This window comes from Leguminivora glycinivorella, chromosome 12 (genome assembly GCF_023078275.1).
Source record: "Leguminivora glycinivorella isolate SPB_JAAS2020 chromosome 12, LegGlyc_1.1, whole genome shotgun sequence".
Taxonomy (NCBI): Eukaryota; Metazoa; Arthropoda; class Insecta; order Lepidoptera; family Tortricidae; genus Leguminivora; species Leguminivora glycinivorella.
This window is the reverse complement of record NC_062982.1, coordinates 17,779,085-17,806,780: the sequence shown is the minus strand read 5'-3', so window position 1 is coordinate 17,806,780 and position 27,696 is coordinate 17,779,085. Positions and strand designations below refer to the sequence as shown.

The 27,696-nt window shown below is 37.0% G+C and overlaps 1 protein-coding gene across 1 annotated transcript in view; it reads left to right on the top strand.

The window, feature by feature from the left end:
- The first annotated feature begins 10,206 nt into the window (after positions 1 to 10,206).
- The window catches only part of LOC125232027 (translation initiation factor IF-2-like), a 49,956-nt gene continuing 32,466 nt past the window's right edge, over positions 10,207 to 27,696 (top strand). Inside the window, exon 1 of the mRNA XM_048137638.1 lies at positions 10,207 to 10,308. Within this exon, the coding sequence (XP_047993595.1) occupies positions 10,207 to 10,308 (102 nt within the window). The remainder of the gene's footprint in view (positions 10,309 to 27,696) is intronic.

The window sequence follows — 27,696 nt, the reverse complement described above, 5'->3', positions numbered from 1 at the left end:
TGATACCACAAAATCGTGATAAAAGTAGCCATTTAGTTACATAATTTGTAATGAGTAAAATACTTTATTTATATTTATAAAAACTAGTGATAACAGAGTAAACAGAACATAAAAACAAAACAAATAATTCACATCTTCGCATTCATTAGCTGAAGTTCGGAATGGCTGCTCCGTTATCAAAACCCAACAGTTTCGCTGCAAGTTTAAATTTGTGACGTGTGCCTCGTATGCACATGCTGGTGGCTCGAATTACAGCAGTGCATATCCTTGATCTAAGCCAACCTAATAGTATCGTACTTAGCGATTTATTCCAACGGTCCGCGAGGGCTTCGCCTAAATGTTTTACGAAGGTGTTCATTGGTGGTGCGAATACACCATCGACGGAAGTCACGAGAGAAGTTACATAATTTTGTGGGTACACCGATCCTGTAGTCTTTTGTCATAATAATTTCCAATTTTACTTATCTAAATGGCTCTTGACAACCAATTTACTACTGTTACATAAGTACATAGTAATGTAGATATTTATGAAAATGAGTCACATCTTTCATATTTATAATATTGATACAATACCTACCCCAATGCATCCCGCCCGTATACCTATCGGATTGAAGTGTCTGATTTCGACCCCGAGGGGTCTGAGAATCACTTTCTTGAAACTTATGCGTGAATAGGTTTTGATTGCGATATTTGCGACGTTCAGCAATAATGTACCTACTGATTTATTTATACCTGTAAATTTTTTTTCACCACACCAACTGGTAAAGGCTTACTTTGCTATTCGAAAACAGATAGCAAAATTGCATTTTATCCACACGAGTGGAAAGTAATTTTTATATAAATTTTTAACTTGGTGTCTTAAGCTGACTGGTAGAATTTACCTATAAATGATGATTTTGAATCAAAAATATGGAATAAATTGTTGGATTTGATGTTTTGTAGTTAGTATTTTGTTCGTGTTGGTGTGGTGAAAATTTATCGTTTCACAACCTTCGTGCCTTGAAACCCTCGCAACGCTCAGGATTCCACTTTTTGGACCACTCGCTACGGTTACGGTTCAATATTGGAATTTTTCGCTTACTCGCTTATCAATATTGTTTTTATCAACAAAAAAACTGAACTGAACTGTAACAAAATTCAACGGGTACTTGAGGTACTTCTTACCATTCTCGGTACGCTTATGGTTCAATAATTTTCACTTGCTCGGGGGCTCACTACACTGAGAGAAAATACAACCAGTTTTCATGTTCGTTCAACAAGTTTTTTGGTTAAAATAGCGCCTACGTGCTCTTTGGTTCAAACAACAAGTTACTTGTCATTTGAATCGGCAATATATTTGAATGAACAAGTCGATTTTATAAAAACAACCTGACACATATTGTTTTAAACATACGTTTGGCTGATTCAAACGGATAAACCGCAACAAGTCGAACTTGTTAATTCACAATGCAAATTTCTCTCAGTGTAGCACGAGCGTTTTACCGCCGGTTAACAACTTTGCACCCATGTAAATCAAAAAACTATTATTTACCTACACTGACTCCACATTTTTGAACTGAAAAAGAAAATACACCGAACGGGCCAAAATACTGCCCTGGAAATACGAACAAATTCCCTCTCATTTCAACTGACACTTGTTTCATTACTTTGATACGAAAACATGGCGTAAATTAATTACTTTCCACCCAGTCATTAGCAATGATAGCGCATTCAATTACCATTAAGCTTGACCAAATGAAATGAGAAAATCGGCAGTTCCACGCGACGTTGCTCTTTATGCAATATAGTATCTGGGTGCAATCAATTTTAAATATTAATATCAGATAGTACTAAAATACCGAAGGATATTGCCGTTTAGAATCATGTTTTGTAATATTACTGGTTGATTACATAAGAGCGAGATTCTTGGTCATCGCTATCGCTATGTAAATGAATAATTTATAATAAAATGTATGCATTTATTTTTTAAACTTAATAATGTGCAATAGCACGGACTGGAAGAATTCATTGTCGAACTCAACGCAATTATTTTCGACTTTTTTTGCGCGAATTTCCACTTGGTACTGCAAGTACAAGCAAGGTATAAGCAAAACAAACTCACGTCGAAATATTCAAGCAATGGAACCCTAAAAACCGACACGTTTATTGGCTTCAATCCGTCGATACCACGATACCCATCCAGCATTCTACTATTCGACGCCAGAAGACCGTATATCACTATGTTACTCGTACAGAGATTCTACTATTTGGTGTAGTTAGCTTCGGACTGCTATTGCTTGTTCATCCCATACTCGCCAAAGGGGAACCAGCCTTGTGTGGTCTCTGGTGGTTTTTTTATGATATCTCAGTAGGCAAATTTTCAGACAAATCTCCGACATTTACCAGGATTGTGTGGTCTCTGGTGGTTTTTTTATGATATCTCAGGAGGCAAATTTCCAGACAAATCTGGGAACATTTACCAGGATTGTGTGGTCGCTGGTGGTTTTTTTATGATATCATAGGAGGCCAATTTTCAGACAAACCTCCCACATGTAAAGTATTAATTACCATCAACCATCCCATCATCTACCGATCATCAACACGAACATGACCTTGCAAAGATAAAAACGTTGCTAGCTTTTAAATTAAATGATGAAAATAAGTTCTTACTCAGATAATTTCAAAACATTATTAGTCCGGAAATATATATAATAGTTCTCCACTATATGTTCTCAGAAACGTTTGCAATTGTCAATCTTGTGACTGGCTGGAACAGCATGCCATTTTCTTGCGTTTTGGTGAAAATACGATAGAAATACATTAGGCACTACATCTATACAGCAGACGACATGGTAATTCCACAGTACCTATTGCTATGCGAAAGTAGGAAATTTCTGGAGTAGAAAGTAGGAAATTCCAAAGGAAAGCACAGCCAACTAAGGGATGAAAATGGAAATATCATTGAATAATAATTGAATAACTTCACATAAATTTTATACTGGTTTTGAGGCACTTGCTCGTCAGTTTGGTAATAACAGTCGTACATTGCTTTATACGAGTGTGAATTGCGTCCGTTTGAAACCGGGGGAGTAGAAAATATTCGCACGATCAAGCTTTTTGATACTTTTTGCGATTGCACTCGTTTTCCACGTACCTGTGCTCGGCTATTATTGCCCGAAATTCAGAGTTAAATGCAAGTTAAAAGGCATATCATTCGGCAATCGGGAGCGATTGAGTGAACGCCGTTTGTATCTGACGGCGGAAGGGGAAGAGTGAAATGTGTATGATGATTATGACGAAATTGTACGATCTTATGTTGGACAAACAGGTATAAGTAATATTGCATGTGCTGGTAAGTATGTATACTATCTTTTGCTGGCACGGTGTGGTCGTTCTTACCAAGACAGAAATCCAATACCCAAATCCAAAAAGTGGAATCTTGAGCGTTGCGAGGGTTTCAAGGCACGAAGGTTGTGAAACACTAAATTTTACACCACACCAACACGAACAAAATACTAACTATAAAACATCAAATCCAACACAACCCACATAAATAGAATTGCCATAAGTTCATCTCATCCTATACAAGATCAAAAATCGTTAAACGTATACCTATCTAGATACTAAAATATCAAACCAAATTATTTGCACCTGGAAAAATTTCATAAAGACTGCCACTTTAATATTTGCCTACAGAGCAGTCTAGCTGTTTACACTATTTTACTAGACATTGGGTATTTTACCCACAAATACAGAATTGAATTAGCAATATCTGTCGCACGCTGCAGAAGTTAGCGTTACATACGCACTCATATGTACATAAAGTAAAGCATAGTGACGCTAGTGGTACTATACTTGAGGCGTTAGGAGCTGGTAATATATGTACCATACCATACCATACCTAGGTGTTCATTTATGGGAATGGAAAATTCTGCGGATTTTGTCAAAATACATGCGGTAACCGTTTTTACATTCTAACAGAAGTAACAGAACATACTAAGCACTAAGCAGGCCCTTCTAGCCAAGCGTGCAATAGGTTATGCTATGTATTATTTATTTATAAGGTACAGCGGGGTAATTTCGATTGGGGGGGGGGGGGGGGGGGCAAATGCAACTAATCCATTTTTTTTCATGTGTTACAATGTTTGCATAATTAATTAGAGTGTCGACTGTAAACATGTGGAACTCAACCTAATAATGTAATAATGGAAAAATTTTTTTTTTAATTTTAATTTTTTTTTAATTTTAATTAGTGTTTAGATTCTGGTCAGGTAAAAGTCTCAGTCTCAATTCCCGAAAAGCCGAAAGTGGTAGTAGGTACCTAGATCTAATTTTAAATATTAAATCATTGACAATAAAAGGCGAATAAAATATGTGATCTATTGGGCATTAGCGTGTCGAGTGGTCGATATTGATAATTTTACATTAGTTACCTACTTTAGGTACAAATAACCAGTGGTGTATTGGAAAAACTCATTTCCCGTCGGTGTATTTCTATTTTAAAATAGCTAAAATTCTAATTCTCATCAACTAATAGGTACTACAAGCCGCTTTTCACTAAATTATTTTATTTTTATGATTGTCATACAACCTTTTAATTTTATAAATAACACACGCGCCTGTCAAGTTCATTTTACCCTTTTAGCGACATTATCACCGTAATAGATAAGTTAACCATGACAAATGACATGGTCTAGCAAAGCACGAAAAACTCAGTAAAAGAAGAGCGTAAGTGCATCCCAATTTATAGTAAGATACGTCGTTTTGTCTGATCATAGTTAACGTTAACGCTTCGTTTAAGGGTAAAAACTGAAGGGTTGGAAACTCGCGGTTGGTTAGCGCCAGGAAAAACTTACTGGCGTGTTTACTGTGTCCCTTGTACAGTTATGAAGTATAACAGCCAATTATGGAGTAGATAATGATGTTAACTTGTTAAGCCTCAATTAATAATCGTTTGTTTTGATCGGTAATTTTGACTTGTGTGTATGTATTTGGAAGAGTATGGAAAAACTAATTAAGGCTTCTATCAGCATGTATAGCTATTAAGATAGTATTAGAAATGTTAGACCCACCGAACATTTTATAATGCTCTTGTTTAAAATCGGCCGCGGATATGATCAATTTTATTAATGTAGGTACTAAAATTCCTGGTGGAGAAGTGAGAAATTATGGTAGGTAAAATATAATATGGTATACTACCTATCATCCGTCTCACTTTGCCAGTCAATCAGTTTATTTATGTATTTGATTGTATAGAAACATTTTACTCAGCATAAGAAATATTATCAGACTACTTTAGATATTTTTTTGTGTAGTTTTAAGATTATTTTGATGTTGGTTTTCAAACGTAGTTTATTTTTTCAATGCACGAACATTGCGCAAATATATCTACTAACGCAGCATTAAAATGAGCCAAGCTCTAATTAAATATAACGAGAAAATAACATTTTCATTAGATACTACTCCGCCACGCATAGTGAAACTAATGGCCCGTTCTCCGTTGCCGGAAATAATAAAAAACCGTGCGTTTGTACCATGCCATCATCTGGGTACAAATGTCTATCTCTATTGCTCTTGCGTATTGGCGCGACAGAGCCGGACTACGTTTCGTTTTCGTTTGGCGTCGGAGAAATGCCATTCGGCTACGGGGCCAGAGCAGCTGTGCCGATTCAGTGATCCGTTGTCAGGAATAGTACTTTACAAAAAATATTTACACACCTACGGCCTACGTGTATAAATATGTATATAATATACGTGTCTATTATTGAAATTACTATCAAGGTTTACAGTTTGCACAAGTGCCACAAGTACTGCACTCTGACAGCAAAATATTGCAATAGTGCTTCCTATTCAGTTAAAAAAAAATGATTGTAAAGTGCCGCGAACATTGGAAATTAAGTTTATTATTTTTGCAATATTTCTTGGCACTCAAATTGAGTAAATAAAACTCACAAGATAAATGAGCATAACTTATAGGTACTTTCATTGAATATTTTTTTTTTTACGAAAGCCTTTAAATTTTTAAGATAACAAAATTGAATATGTTACGCTATATTTGGTCCTTTGACTAAATGTTACTAAAAATAAGAATCGTTCTTTCATAATAAAGCTCAAATGGTGACATCACCTCCTTCCCCCTAGCATGCAGAAAACTAGCATAAATCGGAATTAATTCCTGCATTCGAACCAGCTTTACATAAATTCGACGGCGGCGATGTTTTGCATAAGAATATTTAAATAAGATGCTTTATCTGAAGAATGGATGCAAGATGAAGTTCTCCGGTTTTTCTGAAGACTAAGAGATATATTTTTTGTTTTTATTTGAATTTTGTCTGCAACTCACTTGGTCGTTAAGATGCAGATGCATTTTTTGAAATGTAAATGGAAATTATAAAACCATTGAAAATTATTAAATACTGAATGATAGTCATCATCCTCCTTGCGTTATTCCGGCATTTACCACGGCTCATGGGAGCCTGGGGTCCGCTTTAGCAATGATAGTAAGTATATCTAATAGACTAAATATGGTTTGTGTTCGAAGATACCTCATTAATTGTCATGAACATTTTTCAATAACTCATTTGGTAAAAAATGCACTTAACTAAAATATTGTAAGTAGAGGTGGCTTTTTAAAGAGAACACCGGTATTCTTAAACATAGTTCTAGACACATATTCCTCTAGATACACTTAAGGTACAGCGGGGCAAATCTTGACTGGGGGGCTATTGTAACCGATCGATTAATCAATTTCGTTGAAAGGTAAGTACTTATATGGTATTTTTATAGTAAATTAATTATTGGAAAATATTTTACCATATCCGTAGAGAAGCCAAATAATTAAATTTTCCGATATTAATGGCATCAGCATCAGAAACTGCACCCGCCGGCGTCATAAACGAAGCAACACGCCCGCTTGATTAGTCTGCATAATACCGCCATTTTGATACAGACGCCATTTTGAATACTGGTACATTTTGAGTAGGTACGAGGAATACTAGAGTTACAAGTACATGGACAGTTGGACACGCGTGTAACTACAGACCTTAAAAAAAAACTCTTGTACACCAAAATTATTGTTGCAAACTTTTTTTGCAAAGTATGTAGTCCAACCGCTATCTACAGGTACAGACCACGGACTCGACTAGACAAGGCAAGTGTCTCCGACGCGAAACGAAAACGAAACGCCGCGGAAGGTAGTCTGGCTCTGTCACGCCAATACGCAAGAGTGATAGAGATAGATATCTAAGTACTAGCGTTTCGTTTGTGTGATCGTTTGTGCCATTCGGCTACGCACCCTGCGCTGCAAGAATAGCATGTGACACTGACCCGTTCGCACTAACTTGTGTCCTTTTCATAAACTTAACTCACGTACCTAATTAATTCTAGGTACATAATAATTCCACGAATCATATTGAAAACATTTTATCATTGAAAAAATCATCAACTAATTTGTACTTTATTTGGATTTTTAAAACGTAAGTTTACGTAAGTCCATCTAAATATACATAGCGTATTTTTACCGCAAGAAAGTTGTTATTAAAAATCGTGTCGGGTGTGGTTGAGTGCCTTGATTTAATCATAACCGAAATCAAGGGTGTTTGCATAATTTTTCAAGTAAGTAAGAATGGTAATTTTATTTGCAAACTTTTTCGTTATTTTGGTCGTTTTTTTCATGAGTTGGCCAATTGTATACACAATTGGGAGTGGAATGGAAATGTGAACGTTTTTGCTACAGTAAAATGTTGATGTAAAAGTGTGTTTTATTGTACTATTTATAAAATTGAAGTAAGTATATAGGTGTTACTTTTTTCCCTTTATTATTCCGGAGATCTGAGTTCCGTTATGGCGAGAATCAGTATTTTTCCTTGATCACTGCACTAAGCATTGTTTCTTCTCTGTTTTTATATATGTACATATTAACCTAAACACCTATGTTAACATAAAAAATTATGACTACTTCTGTAAATCTACCTATTCATAGGTAAATAAATGGGAAGCGAAATGTCACTCACATCACATCTCACATTTAAAGGTAAAGTGACCAATGCATACAAGCAGTCTCTGCTTATCAAAAACCTTACTGTTCTACCTCAATGGTGGCAGGGAATTTTTTTAAAAATGCACACAAGAACCTGGTATCCATACCATCCTACTAATAGGTACTATATCCATACTTATCCATACTAATATTATAAATGGGAAAGTGTGTGTGTCTGTTTGTCCGTCTTTCACGGCAAAACGGAGCGACGCATTGACGTGATTTTTTAAGTGGAGATAGTTGAAGGGATGGAGAGTGACATAGGCTACTTTTTGTCCCTTTCTAACACCCCACTTTCCTCAAATGGGGGGTGGAAGGTTGTATGGAGCATACTGTGATTAATTTAATGCGAGTGAAGCCGCGGGCCAAAAGCTAGTAGGTAATCTATAAAACTTTATACTCGAACGCCATGACCAGAAGTGCCACTGGCAAGGGGGCTAACTCACTTATGCCCCGCCTGATTCGATTCCACACTTATCGACTGAGGATTGTACTGAAACTTAGCCATTTTAAACCTTATCCTGTACATCCACTGCTCAAATGCGTCCTTTATTCCACTGCAGTTGCATTACCATAGCGCCTTTGCCTCAAAGAGATTATTTTGCGAAATTAAATACCTACTGCGAGAAGTAATTTAAATACTAATAAGTACATGCACGGTTTAGCAACTTTTAATTTGACAAGCTACCGCATTCACGGATTTCTGGTACCTATAGCCTCTTGGAGATCAATATAATAATACCAGCCACTACGAATTACAGTAAACGACGATAAAGAATGCACATCGGCTTTTCGTCTTCGTAGAGCGTTATCTCTTTCTTGCTTATGTGACGTTAAGTATCTCTTTCCAAAGACCGATGTGCGTTCCATATCGACGTTTACTGTACTTCCAATGACATTTGAATCCAAGTTAAATAGAGAATTAAATAAGTTGCTTTTGTTTTTTTTATTCTATTTTTAAACAAAATAAATTCAGCCCGGCTTTCTCACAACATTGATTGGCAATTTTACTTGTATGATGGGTACCTTTAGCACGTATCATCCGCTACAAATACTTATCACTACTTTTGATGAGATCATGTTCACTTTCGAAAGGTTTGCCTAATGATAGATTCGAGCCACAAAACAAACAGTAGCCGAACGCAGACTAAAAAAGTCCCGTGTAAAAAAGCTTGTCTGCCAGTTAAAAGCTTTTATTAAAGCTAGACTACGTTTGTATGCGTGCCGCAGGACGTTAGATTTGGATTGGTGTTTGACAAGCCTATATAGCGATCTATAATGGTGTCGTATCGATTATGTGATGTTGTATTGATATCTATTTCATGTGCAAGTAACCTGTAGACAGTATGAGGATTTGGTGTTTCAGATCAAATCGAAATTTTGTAAAGTTCGATTCGTACAAGATTTCAGATCCGATTATTACGAGTGACAGTCCCATTGTCCTGTGGAGGAGCAGTTTCTTTGATCAAATAATTTTAAGTTTATTTTATAATATCGCTTCTTCATTTAAATTGTAATAAGTTGTTTAAAAAAAGTTATGATGTTGTTCATCAAGTTACGAATAAGTATTATTCTAAAGATTTCTATCAAAATTAATGTAGTTATGTGATAGAAAAAGAGGCAATAGGCGTACATATATGTGTATCGATGGACGCATAAAGTTACCACCATATTTTAGTCCATCATATTATTCACATTATCCACTTTATTAATACCAAAACACTCCATAAAACCTCCCTAAAACTGGTCTTACAGCGCTTTCTATTCTAAAAAGCATTATGTTCCTATATTTTCCCTAAAATATAAGTCTTATGTCGCTAAAACTACTGTAAATCAATGGCGAACAACATAACAATGCCAAAGGGTCGTATAAACGTTTTAGCGAGGATAGTTATAGGACGTTTCGCTTCATCGCTCGGTGGGCCTAGCCGTAGCGACAATCGTTAACGCTAAGTGGCGATTGAAAAGTGAGCGACTCTGTCAGAGAAATCGTCCTCACTGAGAAAACCATAGAAATAGACAGAAAGATGCAACACAAGGCCTTCAGCCCTATATTTTCACCAATTTTGTGTCTCTCCTACTAGGTACATATCTGCCTTCTTTAATCATAATAATTTATTTATAAAACCAATTTAAGTACACGTCAATAATAAATAATTGGTAATTAACTATGCTAATTAGTAATTAGCATGGATGAGATTGTGAAAGCATTGAAAGGTATGAAATCAGGTAAGGCTGCAGAATATGACAAGGTCTCCGCTGAGATGCTGAAGGCTGGACAGGGCATTGTGGCGAGTCAGTTGTACCTATCGCCTTTTCAATTTGTGCTTCAGTACCGGCCGGGTACCTAGGGACTGGTGCAAGGCCGTCATCATTCCTCTTTACAAGGGAAAAGGCTCACGACTGGACTGCAAAAACTACAGGAGCATTAGCTTACTCAGCATCGTCGGAAAACTGTATGCGAAAGTGTTGATTGAGAGAGTAGTGAAAGTAACCGACGAAAAAGTGTGGGATGCACAGGCGGGATTTAGAAAGGGTATGGGATGTTCGGATCAAGTCTTTTCCTGATGCTGACGATGCATAGCTGAAAAGTTTTTGGCCAAAGGTCAAAAGGTCTATTGCGCTTTCGTGGACTTGGAAAAGGCGTACGATAGAGTGATGAAGAATGAATTGTGGTCGGTAGTGTCCATGTATGGAGTGGGCAGTCAACTCGTTCAAGCACTGAAATCTCTTTATGAGGATTCCAGTGCTTGCGTGAGAATAAACGGAACATACACTGAGTGGTTTAGCATCGAAAAGGGTGTTAGACAGGGATGTGTAGCGTCGCCGTGGCTGTTTAATTTATTCATGGATAGCTGTTTGCAAGATCTGAAAGATTATGATTGTGGGTTGAGAATGGAAGGGTTACTGGTCAAATGTCTCCTATATGCCGATGACCTAGTATTACTTGCGTCGTCCGCCGAGGAGTTACAAATGATGGTAATGGTGGTTACAAGTTTCTAATGGGGTGGCAACGCGCATGTGACACTGTTTGAGTTGCAGGCGTCCATAGGTTACGGTGACCGCTTTACATCAGGCGGGCCGTATACTTGTTTGCCACCGACGTAGTATAAATAAAAAAACTAGAGTGCATGCATCCTTCGAGAGTAAAGGAATGAGAATGAATGTCAGTAAGACGAAAGTAATGGTATTTGAAAGAGATGAGATTATGACAGATTGCAAAATTGAGATCGATAATGAAAGTTTGAAACAAGTGAAAGAGTTTGTTTATTTAGGAACGTTGTTTACAAGGGACGGTAAACATGGAAAAGATATTGAAAGGAGAGTGAATACTGGGAATAGAGTGAATGGAGCACTAAACGCTTTTATGGGCAGCCAGAAAGTGTCGCAAAAAAGTACGCCTGGCGGTGCATAGAGGAGTTTTAGTGCCTACACTTATGTATGGTAGTGAAAGTTTGGTGTGGGAGAAAAGACATCAAAGTCAAGTGAATGCCGTGGAAATGAGAGCGTTAAGAAGCATGGCTGGTGTGAAGATGAGTGATAGGATCAGAAATAGCGTGATAAGGGAGAAGTGTGGAGTGGATGTAGATGTGGTGACAAAGATTGAGATGGGTATGTTAAGGTGGTTCGGGCATGTAGAGAGGATGGATGAGAGGAGAGTAACGAAGAAAGTATATGAGAAAAGAGTGGAAGGGTCAGTTGGAAGTGGAAGACCTAGGCGAACTTTTCTTGTTCAAATCGGGGAAATATTGCAAAAAGGCCAGGTCAGAAGTACTCGAAACCGACGAGCGTGTATGAGAAACGTTATGAAAGTGTGTGAAGCGAAAGTGATTTGTCAGGATCGTAGTAAATGGAAATCCGTGATCTCTGCCTACCCCTCTGGGAAACAGGTGTGATTGTATGTATGTATGTATGTAGTAATTAACTGCAATAAAATATACAACATATTATATGTATGATGATTACTTATATCAAACAGATTGTTTAGTCATTGTCAATGATAAGTACAATTTTATTCCCCTATATACTGCCCGTCACCCGTTCTCTCTCTCTCTCTCTCTCTCTCTCCGACCTCAGGCTAGGCCAAGCAGTGAAAGTCATGTCAAAAATGAAGTGCCAATACGGAAGCGAGCTGGCTACAATGCGCTGCGGATCGTCAGTGAGTGTGTCGTTGGCTAGGCACCCGGTTATCGCTATTGGCGTTCAGTAGGGTGTCGTTTACGGCAGTTTGATGTAGTCACGGGTGTTTTACGGGCCATCGAAATGTGGTCAGTGTGGGGCCGCTTTTACTAGGTTCACGTTTTCGTGGCCGTCATTATGTATATGTACTAATTTTGTGTGATACGAACCGATATTTTCCTTTTTGAGGTTGATGATGTTGCTTCCTATGATATATATATATACGTACGGTCGGTACAAGCGCGGATCCAGCTTCGTGCCCAGGGGGGGGGGTCACGTGGTAAAGGCCCGGGGCCCCAGGGGGGGGTCACGTGGTCTATTTGTATAGCCAACTTAGGCTCCAGGGGGGGGGTCATGACCCCCATGACCCCCCCCCCCCTGGATCCGCGCATGGGTCGGTATCAGGCGTTTTATTGTACGTTTACAGTATAACCTTCTAATAAATAGTACGAAAACACTTATGAGTGATTAAAAAAATAACTAAAAAAATAAAAAATAAAAATATTATAGGACATTTTTACACAGATTGACTGAGGCCCGCGGTAAGCTCAAGAAGGCTTGTGTTGTGGATACTCAGACAACGATATATATAATATATAAATACTTATATACGTAGAAAACATCCATGACTCAGGAACAAATATCTGTGCTCATCACACAAATAAATGCCCTTACCGGGATTCGAACCCGGGACCGCGGCTTAGCAGGTCACTAACCGACTGCGCCAGACCGGTGATTGAATGAAATCCCTCATCATTGCAATACTTCAACTTTCTAGGTAAGTTTAAGAAAATTCTCATAAATAAATATTGAGAAAACTAAATGGAAGTCTTGTTAATGATAATATTAGTTACTTCATCATTGAGTGATGTCATACGTTAGGTTAGGTACAGAGTTCATCCCAAGGTTTTATGAAAGAAACCAACACAATATCACACACTGATATGGTCGGCAACAAGCTGTAAATAAACACGAATATCAGATACATTACGTTTATTATGGTGATATCGGGGCCTTTATCCTAATCTAAATTTGAATTCCATCATGTTTCAGCTCCGATTGATGTTCACTCAACCGTACAAAATCCATGGAGTGTGAAAACTACGCAATGCACAAACATCATTAATGAAGCCACTAGTCGATTCCGAAAACAAATGAAATGTCATGACTAACGCGTTTACTGGACTCTCCCGAGGGGCTCAACCCTCGCCTGCCCGATACCTATCTAAAACCAACCTAGAAATAAAAGCATACAATTCATTCTTCTATTAACAGAAAGTTTAAGCGGCCAAGCATAATCCACTTTTCTTTGACAGAGCTACGTCTGATTAGCTATATTGCACTTTATTTTCGAAGCAAGAAGCTCAGTTTTGAAGGTTACGAAGTCATGATTGCGATGAGCCTCATTCAAGTTGGACACGTAGCTTGTTTGTTATTTTAGTCTTTATATTTTTTTAGTTTAGTTTTAACGACGTCTTGGGACGGAACTTGGAGAATGGCAAGAACGTTTTCTATTACGACTTTCGTTTCGAGTTTCACGTTATGAGCGAAGTGTCCTGTTAAGTTGGGTTGTAGGACAAATAACTTCAGCCGTACCGTGAGACACTTGGCGTTTAGTGATTGTAAACTTGAGCGTGTTGACGGGTTTAACGATTTCACCACCTCTTTTCAAGGTGACAAGCCTTTCGCCACGGGAAGTCACTGTAATTACACAGTTGCAATTCTTTAACCCCCACTGCTAAGGGCCACTTGCACCAACGAAAATTGAGGGTTAATCCGAGGTTTAACCCACCATTTTATACGGAATTTGACAGATGACAGCCCACTAACCCTGAGTTAAGTAGTTGGTGCAAGTGGGCCTAAGAGTGTCACTGAAACTTGAGCAGTTTCATGTGCTCTGCCTAACCCTGTCAATTTTTCACTGTAAAAAACCCATACGTACCCATATTTTTCTAATCTGGAATCTTATGCATCACTACATATTTAAAATAAGCCCATTTTCCAAGCACCCTCGATGTTTACCATCCGTTTGCCCAATCGGCATCCGTACAGATTCCTCAAAGGTTCAAAGATCGCCATATTTGTTCCATATATTTGTTCTGCCCAATATCACGGGACGATGCGCGCCGATATTGACCGACGGATGAAACATATTCTAATGTTTGCTATTTTTTATTGTTTATCGATATTTGTATGGGATAGAGGTAATACATAGAGGAGTTTACAATTTCCAGCCTTCATATGCAATCTATTGTGTGTAACATTGGGCGCACATGTTATTCTTGAAATCTTGATTCAAGTTTTAAAATTCGTATTTACTTAACCTTATTTATTGCCAATGCCGTCTAAAGTAAACGCCAGGCATCTATTTTTTTCAAAAAGTCTTGATTGGTAGAAATATATTTCAGTTAGCATCAGCATAAATTTCATCATAAATTAACCTGTTATTAGCTGCTACAAAAATTCTTGCCATGCCATATTTTAGCCAATTTATAATTGCAAAGAACAAATCTAGAAAGATGCTAAATCTTTGGGCCCACCAGCCCACCAAATGTCACCATTATTCACAAATCAGAACCTTTTATAGTTCAGTTGTCAACGAAAGTAATTTCAACTGTTTGTAGACTTCCAGTAGTTTACATATTGTCGTAAATCGATTGCAGTTAAGTAGTTCAATAACACTTCGTAATAAAAATTCTCTAGCAGTAGCCTTGTATTCTTTAAAAAAAATTTTTCTCGCAATTCTTATGCATTGTCCGATTTAAACAAATAAAGTCGGAGTTAAAGTTAGGTACGCTTCGCAGAAGTTCTGCAGCGGCTGCATCGCTGACAACCCTCGTTACCATAAACAGTAGCTTCTATAAATGACTTGCGGCACACACAGTTTATATATTATCAGTCTTCAGACACCGTTTTTGTGCTACATAAGGAAAAAAAACATATTCATAGCGTAAATTTTCAATTAGGCCTAAACTCAACACATCATCATTATCTCTCTTAATAGCATCTTTGAAAAGACGAAAACAATGGTAATTTTAATGAACAGTTTAGCGCAATCTTACTCGTTAATTTTACATGGAGCACAGAATCAGAAAGTAAAATTTTCAAGTAAGAACTTTCCCATGAAAAAGTATAAAGCCATTAAGAAACGGAGAAGTCAGTAATGCATTTTCTACTAAAAGTACCTAATCGCTCTTAGTGCGTTTTCACATTATCCGATCCGATATCGGATGTCGGAAGGATTTCAAAGGCAACAATCAAAGATGGCGGCTTAAATGTATAGGATATCGGTCCGACATCCGATATCGGATCGCATAATGTGAAAACACACTTATAGATGCTACTGTTTTAACCTTTTAACACTACTCAGTTAAAATACTGGCAACAATATCACCACTGTGAAAATAGTTCCCAACGAGTTGTCGCCTTTTCTCGAATTGTTTCTGTGTGAAATTGACCGTTCTTTTGTTGCGATTGCGTCGAACTGGCGCCCAGTTCTGTAAACTGCCAACGAATATCAATATTTTAGATATTCAGTAAAAAAGTCTAATAGGTACATTTTATAAAAATGTGACTTGAATAATGCTGTACCAGATCAATTGATACGATATATTTTAATCTAGATATGTCATGAGATGTGAATGATATTACTATACTTAAGAATCTCTTACTTCTCAAATACCATCAAGTACTGGAAAAACATATTCCGTCCGCGTAAATAATTGCTTTAGATACCCATAATTTTATTATGTTTACAGGAAGACTCGGAACTACTATGCTTAAATTATGTACTTATGAAAGATGAATTTCGTCTCAACTTGCCCTACGAATATTACGAATATGAAGTATATGAACGTCCTAATTAATAATTACATTCACTTGCAAAGGAAATTACGTGAAACTGAAATTGTCCGTGCAAGTTTTTATATTAATGTAACATGACAGGACATTATGCTGAGACAACACTGGCCGTCCAAAAATCGTCACAACTTTTTTCCCAAGCGCACAAAATTAGTATTTGCACACACATTGACTCGAAACGTAGGCTTACTAGGCTTGATAAGCATAATCCTGATCAAAATTTTAGCTTCCGCCCAGCAGATGGCGCTGTCTCCTCTTATTGCCTGACCGCGGACAGGGACCTGTCCACTGAACCCTAACAAAGTTCAAAGCCAAATCTAAAAGGCACCTTAAATCTTTGAGTCTACAGACTACAGCGGACGCATCAAAACTTCGTTCGTATTTTGAAATATGCAACTAGTTTATCACGCAAAACGGCCTTACAGTCACATTCATGTAACATAAACCTTAAGTTTAAGCTATAAGGTGTATTAGAGCTGCATTGTTACGGTGGTAGTCGCTTAATATTCTAGAAGCTGACCTGTGTCACGAGACGTGTTTCGAGGCAGGATTAAACGCCTAGAGAGGAGTCATTTATTAAATTAAATAATGTAATGAATAATTAAGAGTATATTCATAATCCTAGCTTAGATACTAAATTTGAACCCTAAATAGTTTAAAGTTTAATTTTCAATTCCTTCTTTAATATTTTAAAATGCGTGCCTACATTAGGTACAAGTATACAGGTTAGTCAGAGCACACAAAACTAGAGAGTGGACTAAAGTTTCATTCAGAATATTACGTAAACGAGTAAATAATGTTTTTTTAATCACAAAACAAGAACTACTAAGCCAAGGATAACTAGAAGTCGAATACCGAATCGTACTTACGTACCAAATGAATGCCGTAATTAAAGCGTAGTGTACTTTATAGTTTTTCAACATTATTTATTTAAATTCTTAAAACTCGTACTATTTAACCCTACCATCGACCCCAAACTCTCGACTTGATTCTATTAAAGTTTCCGTAACTTTTAACCGAGTAAAAACGTTGCAGTTTAGTGCACGGGGTATGTACCTACTATGCAAACGGTTTTCTTCGCGAAAGTTCGGGGCAGTTCGGGAAAGTTCGGCAAGTCAGATTGATTTACTGGCACGATTCGTGAAGTGCGAGTTGAAATTGAATTTGGTGAGATGGCTTTTAGTCATGGTTAGTGACTTGCGAGGAAATTGCACAGTGATTATGCATCGATACCTATCACTAAGACTCGATTACCTATTTATTGACAAAACGTTCATTAAAATACATTTCACTTAGATTGAATTTGAATTTTAAGATAGTAAAGTTAAGACACTGCAAATATTAGCTCTAGATACGACACGACGGCAGTGTCAAAAGTGTTTTTGTTTGAAGAAACATCATTTTTAATACAGACATAGCCGAGTTTATTGTCCACAGTTAATATTTGTATAATAATCTTAATGACTAGGTAGGGGGAATCAGCTATAAAACCGACGGATTATGAAACGGACACTGCATGTCGAAATCTTTAAAAATCGAAGAGAACATGTTCATGTCTTATGGTTATTGGCAACGCTGATGACCATAGGTAAGTCCACAATAATGACAGATCCCGGCGGTCATTACTTAGTTCACTATGTCGCATATTGTAGAACCGCGCGAGTTTAGTGAAAAATGTAGTACCTATATTTGCAAACTGATTTAAAATTCCATAAAATCTTAAACTACAATTGTAATAGTTGTACTAGTTGCGATATATTCTCAAAAAAATACGGCACGGTGAGACATAATCTCATGAATACTAAATTATTTGGAATTTGGGTAAAATGTTTATAGGTGAGATGCGCAATGAATCGGAGAGGTACCGTCGCATTGAAACGGACGTACAATAATGTACCAGTCAATGTCCGATTTATTATACCTGCATATTATAGTTACTATAGTTTTTTTTAACTGGTTTTATTTATTTTCATCACTACCAGATGCCGGGCAAAGACAAGGATTCGTCCAGAAAAAGCTGCAGTAGAGTCTGCTGTGGAATTTTTGTAGTTTGTTTATATGACATCAGTTTGGATTCTACCAAACTAATTGTCTTATTAAAATAATGATCATTATGTAAAAACAGTAACTTTGTGAAACATTGAGTATTTATGTGCCTTAAAATAAGGCATTGGTTCCTTGTCCGTTTCAAGACACCCACTGTCCGATTCGATGCTACATGCGTTATGAAACGGACATAAATGAGATAAATCAATGAAGATTAAATATCCGAAATGTATAAGGATAGTTAACAAGTTCCTAAGATTTTAACTACAGTATGTAATCTTGCTTCAAAGTTAAATGTCCATTTCATGGCGGATCTCCAGTACGCGCCATGTTGCGGAATTTCATTAGAACTATTTTCTTCATACTAAACTGAACTGTCACCGCATATATGAGAATAACAGCGCCCTCTTGATAATAGTATTTCTATGTACATAATCATATTGACAAGGAATGAATTCGAGAAAGAAAGAAAGAAAGAAGAAATCCACCATCATTTTCACCTAACATTTAATATAAGGAAAAATGATCTTTTAAATTAATTATTCCTTATTTTTATGGTGCAACGATGTCCTGCGTTGACTATGTAAAGCAATACCGCCTTCCCTGATTATGTCAGTCAGACTAATGGCTTGCGTGCCGTATCTTCCATCTCGGCTATGGGGGCACAGTACAAACTCGTTTACAAACCTTGCTGAAGCAATTACACTTAAATTAATTGACTAGATTTTTGTGGACAGCCTAAAAAGTGAAATGAAATTTTTTAAACACAAAAATATAAGTATTATCAATGATTATTTATATAGGATTTACATACTTCATATTAAGATCGCACCTCGATTTTTTAGCGCCACCTATTAAATACTATCATAACTACACTGATGATGCCTAGATTTTTTTATAAATGTGTGTTGACGTGATATCGTGATTTGAAAATAAAGAAATATGTCATTTGTTCTTAGAAAAAATAAAAAAACGCAAAAATATTTGGGGAAAATATGATTGTGGCCACTTTTAGGCTGCGAAACAGCGCCATCTAGTTTTAAGCCTAAAAGGCCCATACATATCAGGGGCGCGCTTATTTGTACGGGCTTTGTCAGTCCAGTATTAAATAGTTCTTGGTATTTATTATAAAAACAACGAAATAGTACATTACGATACAAGTGCGTAAAAAAGGAAGTTCGAAACGAGTGGCGATAAGTTAAAACACGACCGAAGGGAGTGTTTTAAATCGACACGAGTTGCGAATTTCCTTTTCGCACGTGTATCGTACGACGTTTTTCAGTACAGAGTGCGTAGCCGAATGGCACAAACGCTCACGAAACGAAACGCTAGTAGATATCTATCTCTATCGCTCTTGCGTATTGGCGTGACAGAGCCTGACTATCTTTCGCGGCGTTTCGTTTTCGTTTCGCGTCAGAGAAATGCCATTCGGCTACGGGGCCAGATGAGCCTCCGAAGTTTCGACCTGGCATATAATGAACCACTTCTCGAACTAGTGCGTAAAAAAGCGACCATCTGTACTGAAAAAGATGTTTATGTCTTTTTGGTTGCTAATTCAAGGGAAGAAGAGGGAGAGGTAGACCTAGATATAAATGGATAGATAACATTAAAGACTGGACGCATACGAAAGACGCAGCCACCCTCACGATGTTGGCAAAGACCAGAAAGCTTAATGCCATGCTGACCGCCGACGCCCATTAGATGGACATGGCACCAGAAGAAGAAGAAGGTTGCTAATAATGGTATTTTCGAAATAAATAACAACATCATTGTTTTTAGGTGCAAGCATAACCCCAATGCACAGTACATTGGGGTAACTTCAGTCGTCTTCTACGCAGCCAAAAACACTTACGTCTGCAACGATTAACAAAGCATTTTGGTTATGTTTGCTACGGTAAAAAATGTTTCTAGATTAGTAGATATGCGCCTCATTAGACCTGATCCTATTGAATTAACTTTATTTATTTGCCTACCTAGTCTACCTGCAATCAATTTTCTAAGAAGCTCGCAATTATTTACGGTAACAATAAGTCCCTCGTGACACGTAGTTTTTCTTTGTAATACATTTATACATAGATTGACTATTCCCACAATAAGTTCAAGAAAGCTTTGTTCTAAAATAGTAACGTAAAGTTGTGAAATACAAAGAACACTTGCATTGACAATAAAGAACTTTTAAGACGCTACAGGAGCGAAAATGCTAAAATGGAGAGGAGCCCCCCTTTCAATTTGGGAATTTTAGTTAAATATACTAGAGTTATTAACTAGATTCATCGAAAATAATTGTTCATTCAGAACGACTTGATTGGCTAATTGTTAACAACTTTGAATGCCACACCTTTTTGAATAGAATGGAATAGAATAGAATAGAATAGAATAATGTTTATTCAGGCAACACACATCATTGCATTACCTACACAAGAACAAATAAAATTAAAGTACAAAGAGACAATTATAAAATCTAGAAGAAGAAAACAATACAAACCGATGAAAAGAATATGTGAAGCTGAAATGGTCTCCACTCAGCAATGCAGTTGGCACGACTAGGCATTGCCAACGGCGCTGTTATTCTGTGGAGCCAGCGAGGAGTGCGGGATGGCATATTGCGCGACTAAGGCCATTTTGGAAAATTTTGATGAGCTTTAGCGTCTATAAAAATAAGAATATCAAAAATCAAAACAGTACGACACAGATAAAAGTAATAATAATCTGTGTTAAAAAAATCATTGATATATCTTTAAAAACCAGGGAGGAAATAGCTGAGAGCGTTTGTATGGAGAATGGACCCCTCCTGTAGGTATCGTCTTAAAATGGCCTTTTAGGTTAGACGAGCGCTCTCACAGCGCAGTGGACAGTTGATCGAATCAATGCACTTCCATCGGTCTCCTGTTGCCTCGCACCTGCTTTATTACGTTAGCGAACCTTTCAAGCTTTTAAGAGTAGGAGCTGAGACTTTGTTTGTGGGTCCCTTAATCAAATACCTTCAAACGAGCAGTTCATGTATATTCATTTATTTATTTATACCTATGTACATCGTGATTTCGGAAACAGCTCTAACGCTGAAATTTCTTATGTAGGAGTTTTCGGGGGTGAAAATCGATCCAGCTCAGTCTCTTAGGTCCTGGGAAACAAGATTTTTGAGCCAGGCTCGGTCGTCCAGGTACTGTAAATAACTGTAATACGGTTCACCATAGAATGGTCGATTGACCATTTATTAATATATGTTTATCCAACAAAATTTACAATATTACAATTCTTAAAAATATTAAAACTATCTGACGTAAAAATGTGAGCAAGTTTAGTAAAACGTCCCACTTTGTCGATTGCTATGAAGCCGCTGTGTCAGTTTATTCATATACCTAAAGATATTGCAAGCAAAGACATTTTCTTGTTTTCTGTTTCTTTACGCTTAAGGACAAAGTGGGACGCATTACTAAACATTATCACAAATAAACAAAATGCTCAGTATGTAATACTAGCTTTCTCCCGCGGCTACGCCCGCGTACTAAAAGTGTATTTATTACTTACTAATCTTGTCCAGCCATACAAACTTTGGACCCCTATTTTATTCCCTTAGAAGGTGAATTTGGAAAAAACCTTTCTTAGTGCTCCTCTACACCTTAGACTGTTTTCACATTATCCGATCCGATATCGGATGTCGGAAGGATTTCAGTAGTAAAAATCCAAGATAGAGTCTATAATGTATGGGATATCGGTCCGATATCCGATATCGGATCGGATAGTATGAAAACGCACTTATAAGGAACCTACGTGCCAAATTTAGAATCTCTAGCATCAACGGTTTCAGCTGTGCTTTAATATGTCAGTCAGTCAGTCAGTCAGTTTCTTCTTTTATATATTTAGAAGATACCCAACAAATCTTAAAATTATAGTCTCGAAAGAAAAAATAAGAAATAAATCTAAAAAGATAACAACGATACAGATGAGTACCCCGGTACGTTCAGACGTTTCACAGCAGAGTGGAAGTTTTATCGAATCAGTGCATTTCCCGAGGTTCCACCGTTCGCACCTGCTTGATTGCGTTAGCGGACACTCAAAGCTCTTATTTAAGAGAAAAATGCACGTTGCTTTCAGAGTTGTCTAGTCAGACGAGAAATCTGTAGGTACCTTAGCTAGGTGGTTAGGCGGTCCTGGCATTACTTAGTGTGTTTTCACATAATCCGATCCGATATCGGATGTCGGACCGATATCTCATACATTACAGGCGCCATCTTGGATTTTTTCCATTGAAATCCTTCCGACATCCGTTATCAGATCGGACAATGTGAAAACGGTTTATTCATTTCATTCGAAAAATATATTTTCACCACACCAACTGGTAAAGGCTTACTTTAAAAACAGATAGCAAAATTGCATTTTATCCACAAGAGTGCAAAGTAATTTTATACACATTTTAAGTATGGTAGTGTCAAAAATAACGTTTGTTTTAGCAGTCACTGATCGGTATCACATGGTACACACTGGCTCACGATTATTCTATATATAATAAGTATGTGGCAGAGGTCAATTTTAATATTTGGAATACTTATTCCTCCAACTATTAGTTTTCAATTTGCAAAATGAGATGAAGAGTATCAGATGCCTTCCTATTTTTCAATGCCATTATAAATTATAATAAAAATATCACCCCTCACACCCAGGAAGCGCAGAGGTCACGCTGTATATTTCCATGTGCAGGTAACGCAAAAAGCACTCACGCCCATATTGTATGGCTACGGTGCTACGAGTCCCTCTACGCCGTAGGCTTTCACGTAGACGCTGCGGCCACGAGAATGGAAAAGAGTGGAGTTGATAAAAGGATGCTGATACGCAATAATGTGTTATCCCACATGAATTTTGCAATAAAATGTCAACTTTAATCGTCAAATGTTTGAGTTGACATCTTATTGCGAAATGCATGTGGGATGACACATTATTGCATATCAGCATTTTATTTATTTATTTATTTAAAGGCCTTAGAAATTTGACACTGTTAATATAAACTGTCTATTCTTACTTAATGCAATTTATGAAATGTAGCAACGCAGTACGCTATTCAGGCTTATCTCAGTCGAAATAGTAGAAGATTAAGAACGTAATTTTAGTAGAAGAAGATTACTTATTAGTCTTCATAAAATTACAATTGTGAATTATTCTGGTTTTAATGTTTCGGGTGTCCAAGGGCGGCGGTCATCGCTTACCATCATACAACCTGTCTGCACGTTTGCCTCCCATGTCATAAAAATAACAACAGTATAATACTCATAGGTTTTTTTACAAATTTCAGTGTAGCTTATGTTGTGCTTAGATTTACATGCACCTATAGAGAGTTCGCCATCGCCAGACTATTCTATATATTTGATATTTTGGTACTTAGTATTTAAGATATCTGTAATAACCTTAACGTTGATGGATCAAGTGATAGCCGGAACGGAACTTAATTAATTATTTATTTATAGCCTTAATTTTAGTTCATTTTAGCTTTTTAACGCTTAGTTTAGAAAAGTTTTAATTTATTTGTTATTTTTATTTGTATTACATTTAATGATTTACCTTAACGCTTCTCACTGCTGCCATCTTGACATGTTTCTGTTTTTTTATGATTGGCTAGTAAAAAGCACCACGAGGTATTTGATTCGCCATTTGTACCTTTTCATATGCGATCAATTTTGGAAAAACAAAAAACAGTCAAGATTGACTTCTCCACTCGTTCCCTGCTCTGTTGCATTCAACTGATGGCCGCTCCAATATCGGCGATGAGTAGGTGTACAGTAACATGGAATGCTGGGGCCGACCTAGTTTCCACAATACTACACGGACAAAAGGGTACATAGATAATATAGATATATTCATACATATTCGAAAATTATTATATGAAAAAAAAATATATATTTGAGGAATTATTAATATAGATGAGTTTTTCTGAGATCGTTGAGTATTTCTTTGCTGCGTTAGAAACCTTTATGGCATTTTTAACTACTTACATCAAAGTCACTATTTCTTCTTAACAAGATAAATTGTAAAGTTTTTGACATAATCTCTGGCAAGACATTTTTTTAGAATTGCAACCTGTCACTGCAATGTCACAGTTTCGTTTTCTTTTAACCCCTTATTTACCAAGAGTGGCACTGCCACTTTAGTAGTTTCATGTGCTCTGCGTACCATTTTATGAGATACATGATCGCGGTTATATGTATGTATGTAAACACAATTTACAGACATATTACAAATACATGCATTTAAGTAAAAGCTTATTTGCCAAGAGTGGCACTGAAGCTTTAGTAGTTTCATGTCTTCTGCCTACCCCTTTATGGGATACAGGCGTGATTGTATGTATGTATGTATGTAAGTAAAAGCTAGTAGCTCTAACGTATAGTTGTAAAATAGTTTCCAGTTTAGCTTACAATATGACCCTTATCACCTGCGTGCATACATAGGTAGAGAGACATGGCGTTATGCGTAATTGGCGTGCATTATTCTGGCGAGGGCTCGAGGTGTCGGCGTACAGGGCACTCCACATATTGCGGTCACACAGGGGAGGTTGGCTACAGCAGGCCTGCTACAATACAGAGTAAACTGAACACGTCACTTTATAATTTTCATCATCATTTATAATTTTTAGAAGAACAAATGAAATGCTTCTTTATTTTAATATCATGATATCACGTCAATACACATTATAAATAATAAATTTGTGGTAAAAAGGTATAATCAGCGTGGTTATGACAGGTGGCGCTAAAAAATTGAGGTACGATTGTATGAAGATTGTAAATTTGTTTGTCCGTCTTTCACGGCAAAACGGAACGACGAATTGTCATGATTTTTTAAATGGAGATACTTGAAGGGATGGAAATTGACAAAGGCTACTTTTTGTCTCTTTCTAACGCGAACGAAGCCGCGGGTAAAAGCTAGTCTTATATAAATCGTCCTTGTTATTACTAAGTACAGTGTAGCCTACTGTAGACCTTTGTTGAGTACAATATTTTCGTTTCCATTTAACAGCGTGGCGGGAGAAAATTCGTGGGCAAAGTTGCAATTGGAGTGACGGCGCACGCTTGTTGCGTGAGGCGTGAGGCGTGAGTGCGGGTAAAGTTGCCAAAGTTTAGCGGTAGATGGCGTTGTGAACTTTTGATGGCTCTGTGCGTGTAAATAGAGAACCATTACAACTGTTGAGAGTAGGTAAAGGGGCAAGTAGGTAAACGACGTATAGAAATAAACATCATAGAGGAATAAGTAATAGAAGAGTTGTAACTCCATACATTGGTAAATGCAAGTTATTTGTAGTGACATCTAGCTCATCCACTCATCAATCACGCGTCAATTAGCCTAAATTATCAGTACTGCTACTTGTCAATAGATGTCGCGACGAACAAAAAGTCTAATGCTCAACAATTTTTTGCTAATATTACAATAGTATTAATCAGTGCTCTGTTTTCAATTCCTTCTGCTTGAAATATAAGTTATAAACTGTTTTGATATTACATTTTTAGCAACGCAGCGCTGGTGGCATCTAGTATCGAGTAGTGGTACTGATAATTGACGCATGATTGACGTGTGATTGTCGCTAGATATCACTTCAAATAACTTGCATTTACTGATGTATGGAGTTACAACTCTTCCCTTACTTATTCCTCTATGTTTCTATGGAACAGCCAAATGTTTCTTCGCGATTTCGGCATTGGTAATAATGAAAATTGTGCGTGAAAACGGATAATCACTCGAAATTTTCGCTTGAAATCTTTTACACCTCCGTATTCTAAAGAATAAATACAGCAAAAAGTCCAAAACTCCCTGGCACAAGGTGTCATAAAATAAAGCGGCGCTAAATAAAGTCGGCACCAATGCAAATATTATGCAAATTGTTTCAGTTTCCAACTTGTTCTTTTTCGCACCGAGGGCCACTGTGGCTCACTGTTTATTGAATACTTCCTACAGATACCGCAATTTGGTGGACAGATGACGGGCAGAAAGGTATGGAATGACTAACCCGTTCTTTGCAATATCCTGTTCCCATTTTCACTCACTACACTGTAGATAGGTGCTTATTCACCATTGACGAGCTACGGTCGTAAAAAGTACATCGATAACATAGGTGTCCCGGTACGAGTACCTACCTACCTGGGTGTTATTCAAAATAAATTTCAAACTCACCAAATCTGGACATGTTTGGGCGCATTCTTCTCAGAATCACGAGCTGATTCGATCCCGACGATTAAAAAATGTGTTATATATATTATATTTAAACAATTCACGGTATTTTTAAACACTTCAATGTGGACGTTGCTGAACTGAGCAAGCTTTTGTTTTAGTGACAAACATGAGTTGGATGTAGATCAACTTTCTATGGTCCTATACTCCATTTAGTGGAAAGCGATCAATGGTTACCGATCGCACAGTGATTTAAATAAACGACACATCTACATAAAATACTCCAAGCACATGAGTCCTTATTTTACTAACTCAAAATGCTTTTTTTTTCATTAAATGTACAAAAAGAAAGCATAATGTGAATGACTGGGTGTAGATTGCGCTTCGTGAGTAAAATTGGCAGAAAACATGAAAATATTCTCCATCTTTTTTAGGGTTCCGTAGCCAAAATGGCAAAAACGGAACCCTTATAGTTTCGTCATGTCCGTCTGTCCGTCTGTCCGTCTGTCCGTCTGTCCGTCTGTCACAGCCGATTTACTCGGAAACTATAAGTACTACAGTGATGAAATTTGATGGGAATATGTGTTGTATGAACCGCTACAAAATTATGACACTAAATAGTAAAAAAAAGAATTGGGGGTGGGGCCCCCATACATGTAACTGAGGGATGAAAAATTTTTTTTTCGATGTACATACCCGTGTGGGGTATCAATGGAAAGGTCTTTTAAAATGATATAAAGTTTTCTAAAAAACATTTTTCTTAAAGTGAACGGTTTTTGAGATATCAGCTCTCAAAGTCGTAAAAAGTATGTCCCCCCCCTCTATTTTTATAACTACGGGGTATAAAATTCTAAAAAAAATAGAGGTGATGCATGCTAATTAACTCTTTCAACGATTTTTGGTTTGATCAAAGTATCTCTTATAGTTTTTGAGATAGGTTGATTTAACTGTAATTTTGGTTAAGTTATTGGTTTATTATATTTGCTGCTACGGAACCCTTTTTTCAAAGACAAAATTGATCATTATCTTTTCTCGACGACATTTTTGTTACAACCGCCATCATGAGTCGACACTTACAAAGAGGGTCAATAATAAGTTTTCAATTTTTTTTACTGCAGCAATGAAAAAAAAAATACCATCCTGCAAAAGATGTGTGATGCATATGATGTGTACTTAATTACTTAAGGAAAATATTCTGAAACACTTTTCGAAGTATTTTTGCGCTACTCTAATAGGAGCATGTAGGTACCTATATTAAAACAGTTTTTATTCTAAATAATGAAGAATCCAAGTATAATTAAAAAGTGAAATAGACTATGGAGTCTATTTCACTTTTTAATTATACTTGGATTCTATGGAGTGTATGGACACCACAGACCAATACAACAAGACGGCCCTTACAGGGCGACTCGCGGTCACCAAGCATACGACAAATCAGGTTTATA